Below are 9,453 nucleotides of genomic sequence, written 5' to 3' on the forward strand. Positions count from 1 at the left end.
CCTGTGCACAGGACTTTCTTTAAAAAAGCAGAACAATCCTTGATATCTTCTGATTTGGTTTAAGGAAAAGATTGTTAATATATTGATTGCTAACTTAATGATAAATTAAATTATAGTACATCTCTGTAAATTTGTGTAATAATTATGGGTTTTTTTCCACACCAATAATTTCCATCAAGGATATGTACTTTTTAGAGTTTTGGGTTTGGTGGTTTGGGGTTTTATTTCTTTAAGAAAAGACATTACTACCCTAACATCTGCCTTCTGTTGCTGGTACGAAGATATTAAGTATCTAGTAAGTATCATTTAACTAGGAAATAAGTTAGCAAAGGCTATCCAAGGGGAAATCATCAGTTACATAGGGAGCAGAACATCAGAGAAGTTTCTTGTTTAACCAGAGTAACCAAAAGCAAAAAGAACAATTTTTAGTTTAAATTTTAAGTTAAAGTCTGGAAAGCTACAGAAACTACTCAGTATTTTGAATCTTCATTCAGGAATCCTCTTGCTTGTTTTTGTAGCTACTATTGCCACATACCACATTTAGTGTATTACTAACTTATTAATAATTTACACTTTCTTTTCCACAATCCCATTCCCTCTAGTGACAGAGTTTTTAATCTCATCAGAAATAATCTCATCTGGGGCCAGTATGGCTGGCTTTGGTTTTTATTACTTAGTTCTGTGTGTATTTAGCTGAAGTTAAATTTACTGGAAGTTTACCCTGTAAATTATGTAGATCCATAATAGCAGCCTCTGCCTTTGGAGGGTGCTCACTGGGGTTTGTGTGTTTTGTGGTACACAGCATGAATTTAATGGAACACTGAGTTAACTCTACCACCCAGGGTCCAAAACATATTGTGAAGACATATGAAAATATCATAAAAGAGAGAAAGCTGTGCATGTACTAGCCTGGATTGGTGTAGAACAGCTTACTGTGTCTCAGGATAAGTGCAAAGACAGGCTGGGAGCCTGGGCACAATCACTCACTGTGTTAGCTGGAGTTCTGCACATTTACACCACAGCTCAGCTCATAGTGACTTGTTTGTGTTCAGATACCTTGAAACCATCATCCAAGCCAGTGAAAACACTACAGTTCTTCAGAGACAAATACCAGCTGTGTAACTTGCTGGCTTGCAGCAAATCTCACACACCATCTTGCAGTTGGGCAAGCCCAAGTGCTCCCCTCACTGCAGGTGTCCTCCCCTGGTATCTGCAGCAACAGCCACAGCAAGAGCTGCCCATCCAGGAGATGCCTGGGGGAAATCTTGCAGCCTGTTCAGAAAAGAAGATGAGATTTAATCCTAAATAGCTGAAATAAATTCCTTATCTCAGATTTAATGTGGTTTTTTTTCTTTTAATTTCTGGGAAGAGTGGAGATTTTTGCATGTTGTACATGCTTTTCTTGGGATCTTTATTTCATTAATGTAAAATTGATTTTGTAATACAAACATGATTATTGTTTCTCTTTAGAATGTGTACAATTTTTGAAAATATTTAGTATGTCACTTACAGCATTTAGAAGAAAATACTTAAAACACTGAAGATTATGGTCTGTTGGCATGATCAGTCACTTGTCTAACAGCTGTGAAATCATTGTTTCACTTTACCAGCTCACTTTTTGAAAAACCTGCCTTATTTCTGTATCTTCTGAACTGTTTAATATATCTAGCTTTTAACCAACACCAAAGTGATTCTATGTATCTGAAAGGCTAAATCCAGGAGAATTATTTTATTGGAGCAATGAAATTAAGTGTTGTAACTGTAAAATTATTTCATGTCTGCATCTTAGTAATGAAGACCAGTGAAATCCAGTCTATCAAGAAGCAAGAGTGGGAAGAGAGCTTAGACAGTCTGGTTTTGTTCAGTTATTTATAATGAGGTATTTAACACTTACCACATTGTCTAGGTCACAAGTCACCAGGAGTTTGTTGAGAGACAAGACTGTAATAGCAGAGCATCCTATTCAGCATTTAGCTTTACAGGAGTGAATTTTATGTATGTTTTCTGAAGGCTAAAGCCAGCACCTGATTTTACTTTCTTAGAACTTTATCTATAAAGCCTTCTAAAAAATTGTGTATCACAACACCATGTAAAATACCTGAAACAGATTAATGTTCAATAAAATAACCTAGATTTTGTTTTGTAAAAGGTCTTATTTATTTGATACAAAATGTTACAGTTAATTCTAAAAACAGTGGTGGTATTACATCAAAAAAGAAATGTAAAATGTTAATGAACTTGGTTTTGATACTTGTATTCTAAAACGATTATTATAAAAAGCCTCTGCCATGTGCAAAACAAGACAGGCTACAGATGCAAGGCTTTGGTGCCTTTCAGTCCAGAACTTGCATCCAACTCTATTGAAATAAATTCTGAAAAAAATAATACAATTTTTTTTTTAAAAAAAAGGTATTATAAAAAGGGAGGGAAGTTATTTTGGCAGTTCTTCAATGATGATTCGGGAGACTGAATTCCATCCAGTAGAAGCATCTCCCCGTGGATAGTCTGAGCATGTCCCAACCCAGATGGCAATATCCACCAAGCCAGCGTTGATCCCTTCACACAGACCTTCCACTGGTTAAAGACAAAAATCAGATTACCTCAGCAGACACAATCCCTTTGTGTTTCAAACTGAAGGTGGGCACAAGCATTTAAGAACAGCAGTTTCTTGCAAGCTTGTGCTATTTAGTTAAATGTGAACAGTTTTAGAATTTTAGAACAATTTCAGAAATAAAAACTATTATGTAGAGATGTGGCAACATCAGTTACAGCCAAGCAGTGACTCTGTCTATGCTGCTGTTTGACATTCATTGCAGTACCTGAAGCAGATCACAATCCACAGGATGGCTAAATGGGATGTATACCTGCTGCTTTAGATGCCTAAATTTACACACTGGGAGCTGAAATATGGCTTTGTACCCCTCCAGATATTTTTCTAGCAGTGGTGGGAGAGGGAGGGGGCACAGCCATGCCTGGTTTACAGCTAAGCCCTGTAAAGGTGATTGCCACCCTGTAAGCTTTTCCACTCCTTAGTCACTGCTTCTGTATAAATTTCCACTCCTGCTGCTTCACTACCACCACTAGTTGGAGACGGGGTAATGAAGACCAGTCAGCATTGCCCCTGTGCTGAAAAAAATCATGTAATAGCTCCAGACATGATTTCATGCAGTCATACAGTATAGGGAGGAAAATGGAGAAAGGGCACAGAGTTTACATTCCCTTTTCTTAGTGTCACATCCTCTTATGTTGAATTAATTCACTAATTTGCCTCTGCTAAGCAAATTAAATATTGCTCCCAGATATTTCACTTTGGAGGTACTTTTGTGCCCCCCACCTGAAATCAGAGCAGAAATTGCAAGAGGTATGTCTCATTTTTTGCACAGATAACATGCAAATATCACTATTTTGAGCTAGGATGACACTGTCTACTTGGCAGTAAGGCTGCTTCTCCATAGGCTAACACAGCACAGAATGTCTCTGTAATCATGTTGTGGCAGAAATCTCTTCCATTTCTAAATCTCAGGATATAAGTAACACCACTTAATAAATAATTATAGTACTGTATCTTTTGTTGCAATATAGGATGTGGTCAGGAATGTGTATTCCATCACCATCTGTTGAAGCTGGGTGGGGCAATGATTCCTTATCTCCATGGCACATATTATCTGCTAATGGGCCATCTTTAAACCAGCTGGGACAATCATCTTTATCTTTTCCACAGCCCATCCTCCCTCCAGGAAGATATCATCTGCTGCTGGGCCACTGAGTCCCACTGTATGACTGATAAAATTACATCACCCCTCTAGGAGATGCTCCAGCCAGTGGGAGGAGCCAAGCCTTTCCTACCTAGATAAAAAAACTAGAGATTTTGGACAGCAAGTTACTGTTTTTCCACTGGATTACAGAGAAAAGCTGGGCCTTTCCACATCATCCCTGGACCTTCAGAGCAAAACTGCACTTTTCAACAGGAGCACTGCTTTAGCTGAACCACATCTGCCACTGCAGGAGGATGCAGCCACCATTTAATGGGACTGCTACCAACACCCTGACTGACTGACAGGGTGTCAGGTTGTATTCTGACTCTGTCAAGGTTGGGATTGTTCTTTGTAATACTGCATTTCTATTTTAATTTTCCTAGTAAAGAACTGTTATTCCCAATTCCCATATCTTTGCCTGAGTGCCCCTTAATTTCAAAATTATAGTAATTTGGAGGGAGGGGGTTTACATTTCAAAGAGAAGCTTCTGCCTTTATTGGCAGACACCTGTCCTTCAAACCAGGACATACTGTTACTATCAATGGTCAACTCTGAGGAAGCAGAGTAAGAGGAGCAAATGTTATCTGTCCACTTTTCTGCCTCATTTCAGCCCTCTGCCCTTGTGGGGCACTCTCTGCCTTTGGCAGCTGCTGCTGCCTTCTACTCCACCTCTGCTCCGCCAGCATACATACCTGAAGAAGTTCTGTGTATGTTAATAGTAGAATTCAGCTCTGGGCTCCCTTGATCCAGGTATATGATGGCTTCAATGGGCAGTGGCCCAGCACACTCTGCCCCGTTGAAGGTGAAGTACCAGCGCTGGCAGCAGGCGCTCCTGCACTTGAGCCGGAGGGAGCCGCTGAAGAGCACGCGGAGCGCGCTGCTGGAGCGCATCTTGGTGAACGTGCACTCCTGACAGAGACAGAACGCCTTTGCTGCACACCTCTGCCTCTGCCTGGCTATTCTCTATGTATTTATATGTAGGACACAGATTAGGAATATACATCAAAGTGTTTTGGCTATTCAGTCTCCTCTGGGGGGGGGTGGGGGGGAAGATTAGAGCCTGGAAAGTCCCTTGTGATGCAAAGATGGAAATCAAAACAGCACCTCATAGATGGTAAAGGAGAAATAGATTATGGAAATTCTTAACTTTATTTAGATAACACCTGCAGTTAAGTTGGTAGCATAGTTACCTTCTGTGATTTATGCAAAGGGAAATAAGCTCTCTGAAACTGCACTCAAGCCAGAGAATCATGCAATCATAAGGATTGGAAGTGACTTCTGAAAATCACCCAGTCCAACCCCCAAGTCCTTGCATGACAAGACAGCACAGTTTCTGCCTCTGCTAACAGAAATCCTGGACTTAAAGATTATCACAAAATTTCTGAGCAGTTTACACCCAATAAAATGAAATGAAAAATAAATATTTTCAGGTTTTTAACTGGTTGTTAACCTGTCTTCAAAGTGTTGGATATCATGGGGGGAAAAAAAAAAGCTAGCGACAGTTCTGCAAGTACAAGGCAGTGAGAAGAGTCTACTGAAAAAGTTGATTCTCCCTCTAGCCACAGCACAGCAGTTAAACTGCTATAATCACTCTGGGCTTTGCTTCAAAGCTGGGATTGAGCAGGGATTATTTTCTGAAAGTTTTACACCCAGAGCTGCAGTGGAAGACAGACTGTTTGTGTTAGTCTGGGTGATATTGGCAGTTCTGCTCCTTAGCCATGTTGATCCTTTGCAATAGCATCCTGCAACTGAGTTTCAGTGAAGAACCACTTCAAAACAAGAGTTATAAAGATGAGTACAATCAACACATTAAAGGTGTTTGTCACTTCTTATGATTGAAATGGTAAATATCTTGCCTTGTTTTGGGCAAGCTAGGGGTTCTTTGTTGGTACTATGACTTTCAGCCTTACAGTTACAGATCTGCTAAATGTACTCTTACACCAGCTACAAAACTCTTCCCAAGCCCTATTCCAGAAATGAAGCAGGCGCAAGCTGAAGCACAGCTGAGAGGAATGGGAAGCAGCTCAGCCCTTGGGAAGTTCACCCTGGCACGCAGGAGATGTGCGAGGCTGGTGCTGCCCAGCTCCCAGGGGCAGCCCCAGAGCCAACTCACCGCGATCTTGCCCAGGTCGATGCCGTAATTGAGGGCGCTCCACGAGCACTGCTTGAAGTTGGGTGTCCAGGACTCCTCCACGCTCTCACGCAGGCACTCGCCCTTCTCCCCCTTCAGCCCGTCCCGGCCCGGGATCCCGGGGGTGCCAGGGATGCCGTTGGCTCCGGGGTTTCCATCCCGCCCAGGAACACCGCTGGGGCCTTGTAAGCACATGCCATTGTACTGGAAGACAGAGCAGATCCCGCTGCTTCCATCCCTTACTCCGAGGCTGACCAAGTCAAACACAAATGAGAAACAACAAAACACAGACCCCCTGCTGTGCCACAATGGGCTATTTCTGCATCTCTGAGAAAAAACAAAAAAAAGTCACATGTTAATAGTTACTTTCTCCTAACCCACCATTACTTGTATAACTGTCTATGCTAATATTTTTTCAGTATTTTTTTTTCCTTTTTTCCTTTTTTTTTTTTTTTTTTTTTTTTTTTTTTTTAAAAGAAATTTTTCATTTCATAGAAAGCAAAGGTTAATGGCACTTCTGTCAGTTCTCTGGTACACAACCATGTCATGATAATCAAGCCCCACAATTCAGACTCCAATATGCACACAAAAGGATGGTGATATGATTGTGGGAAATTGCACCCTGGAATAAAGCTGAACTCAGGAACCTATTTTGCAACAGTGGGAAGGCACATATGGGAGGAGGGCATACTAACATCCTTCCTAACATCACAGTATTAGGAAAGGTCAAATGTTGTTCTCCCAAACTCCATGTTAATGCACATCACCTTCACATTTATGAGGCTTGGGATTTCCCACCTTGGAGAGAAGGTTTGTGAAGCCCAGAGCTCCTTCCCCCAGCAGCCCTGAGTGCTGGGATGCAGGAGGAGCACTGGTGTCAGCCAGCACAGAAATGCTGAGCAGGAACCTGCAGGGGCTGGCCATGGCTTTCACTTCATGTGCTCTTTCCCATCTGGTGACTGACTGCTTCCTCCAGTCCTCATCCCAAATCCTCACAGATAGCTGTATTTCTGCTCTTCTACTTTCTCACATTTATTTGTCTTCACCTAGCTTAAACCACCCAATCCACACCTGTTTCAAAAAGAAACAGTGCTGCAGCCATTCCCTCTCATGCCAGCCATGCATGCCCTTGTCTGGACTGCAGGAGCTGTAAACTACAGCCCTGCCCTTTTTCCTTTGTCAGACTGGTGAATTTTCTTCACTGAAGCTGTGCCTTTTCACAGGTTCTGCTGCAAAAACAAGCAGAGCCATCACAGGCTTAGCTGGAGCCACACCAAAAGTAAAATCAGTGACTATATGGAGAGGTCTAGTAAGAAGTCAGATGAGGGTGTGATTAATGGTTGCTGGCTTTCCCTTACTGCCTTCACTGAAGAAAACCCTGCTGGCTAAAGGCAGTGGAAATATTGGAATATTTGCATGAAGAAAACCATGTTTCAGAAAAGGTATCTAAAGAGAAGGCTGGATGGCAAAGCACACACCAGCCTGGGAGAACAATGCAAGGACATTTCTATTTCACAAAGCAACAGTTATCTGGTTTTGCTGTTGCTTTCCCACTGGGCTCTATTTGTAGCAGTGACTGACTCTGGCTTTTGCATGTGGTTCTCACCACAGAAATCCTGGATGTGGAAAGAGGCAAGAGCTGGGGGCAGGCCAAAGCTCTGGCCTATTGCCCCCATCCCCAGAGACACCAAGAGGGGCTGGCCTGCCTTCACAGGGGAGCTGCCACCCACAGCCAGACAGGGACAGCACTTCAGCCACGGCACGTCCCAAAAATAAATGGGAGCACGAGAATCACCTGGCCTTTGGGCTCCACTCCAACTAAAACTGTCTGTCTTGCCAAGTCAAGTCTTTTTCATGCTTTCTTAAGCTGGAAATGCATAAAACATATTTTAAACATGCACTGAAGGCAGGATCCCCCCTGGTCCTGCTTCACTGTGCCCTGGCAGGGTGTCTGCTGAAGCACTCTGTGCAGTTGGGCTGTGCATGAGTCAGCTGCCATTCATTTATCCATTCTTTGCTGCTCACTCTGTTGCACCCAAAAAGCACTGACCAAGTTCAAAGAAATGAGGAACCCTAAAATACTGCCTAGAAAATGTGAGCTCATCCGTGTGTACAGACTCCTTATCCTCAATGCAATTCAATTTCCACAAGAAAAGTGAAAAGGTAACGAAGAAGTGTGAAAGGGAAGGAGCTTTGCTGGCAGTGGTGCTTCCAGCACATCACTTTAGGGGATCTCTCTGGAGACCATGGAAAAAATGGCCATGCCACTGATTTTCTATAGAAGGTGAACGGCAGTCCAGCAGCTCACAGAAATTCCTTCACATCTGCTTTCTGCATTCCAAGGACTGGAAAATTTCCCTCCTGTCATTTATCCCTGAGATGGGATAGTCCCAATGCATTCAGGTTTCTAGTAGCAATGGAATTGCAAACGGTGGTGTGCATTCCCTGCCGCCAAAGGAAATAATGCATTAATGCATTTTCTTAGGAAAAGTGTGCTGATTAAGATGCAGATAGTTTCTCTCATTACTATTTATCCACTAGCATTTTAGGAGCTAAACAGCAGTGATCTGCCTGTGTTGGAAGGACCTAAACAGCATTTACTCCTTGTGTTGAAAGGGCTGTGGGACCCGGCGGTGTCCCCGCGGGGCGCAGAGCGCAGGAGCCAGCCCAGGGCCATGTCCCTGTCCCTGTCCCTGCACCGGCACCGGGCTCCAGCCGCCATCCCGGGAAAGCACTGACACACACACCGCCCGCCGAAACCCTGCGGCTTGTGCAGAGCCCGTCCAGCGCCTTCCCCGCGTTTTCCTGATCCAGCACAGCAAGGGCGCAATCAGCTGAACCAAGAGATGCCCAGCAGCGGGACCGGCGCTGCCCTGCCGGGAGCGGCCCGAGGCTCTCCGAAAGCCGCTGATCTACGGCTCTCTCCACGCCTTTGCAATAACAAAGCGGCTGCGTGGCTCCCCAGCCCCCCGCCCGCCCCGGCCCCGCGGCTCTCACCACGTCCACCACCTCCCGCTGCCGGAGCGCCTTCTCCTTCTGCTTCGCCCTGGGGCTGTCGGAGCCGCCGTGCGGCGCGGCCGCCGCCAGCAGCAGCGCCAGCAGCAGCGCCAGCATCGTGCGGCGGGATGCGAGCCGGGCCGGCGGCCGAGCAGCCCGGACCCCGCTCTGGATATAAATGAGCCTTTCAGAGCGCGCAGCCCCAGCTCCCTCCCCTGGGAGGCCGGGAATTTCCATCCTGTAACCGAGCGAGACGGCCCGGCAGAGCCATCCCCCCGCAGCCATTGGCACGGGCCCGGGGCTCCCGCCCCCTCGGCCGGCCCGCCGAGCTTCTCCCGGCTCTCCTGGATCCCCCAGCCCCGCCGAGCTTCCCCCGGGCCATGCGGGAGCCCCCGGCCCGTCTGAGCTATTCCCGGGCGATGCCGGACCCCCGGCCCCTCCGAGCTTTCCCCGGCTCTCCCCGAGCCCCCGGCCCCGCTGTGCTTTCCCCGGCTCTCCCGGAGCCCCCGGCCCCGCTGTGCTTTCCCCGGCTCTCCCCGAGCCCCCGGCCCCGCTGTGCTTCCCCCGGCT

The 9,453-nt window shown here is 45.5% G+C and overlaps 1 protein-coding gene across 1 annotated transcript; it reads right to left on the bottom strand.

Annotated features, from left to right (window-relative positions):
• Nucleotides 1-1,566: 1,566 nt before the first annotated feature.
• CTHRC1 (collagen triple helix repeat containing 1) lies at nucleotides 1,567-9,102 on the bottom strand. The gene is made up of 4 exons (XM_056482994.1): nucleotides 8,884-9,102; nucleotides 5,869-6,090; nucleotides 4,448-4,664; nucleotides 1,567-2,574 (listed from the first exon to the last, which is right to left on the bottom strand). The coding sequence occupies exons 1-4, from the start codon at nucleotides 8,998-9,000 to the stop codon at nucleotides 2,432-2,434; spliced, it is 699 nt and encodes a 232-aa protein (XP_056338969.1). The 5' UTR covers nucleotides 9,001-9,102; the 3' UTR covers nucleotides 1,567-2,431.
• Between the last annotated feature and the right edge of the window lie 351 nt (nucleotides 9,103-9,453).

Source organism: Oenanthe melanoleuca, chromosome 2 (assembly GCF_029582105.1).
Source record: "Oenanthe melanoleuca isolate GR-GAL-2019-014 chromosome 2, OMel1.0, whole genome shotgun sequence".
NCBI classification, from domain to species: Eukaryota; Metazoa; Chordata; class Aves; order Passeriformes; family Muscicapidae; genus Oenanthe; species Oenanthe melanoleuca.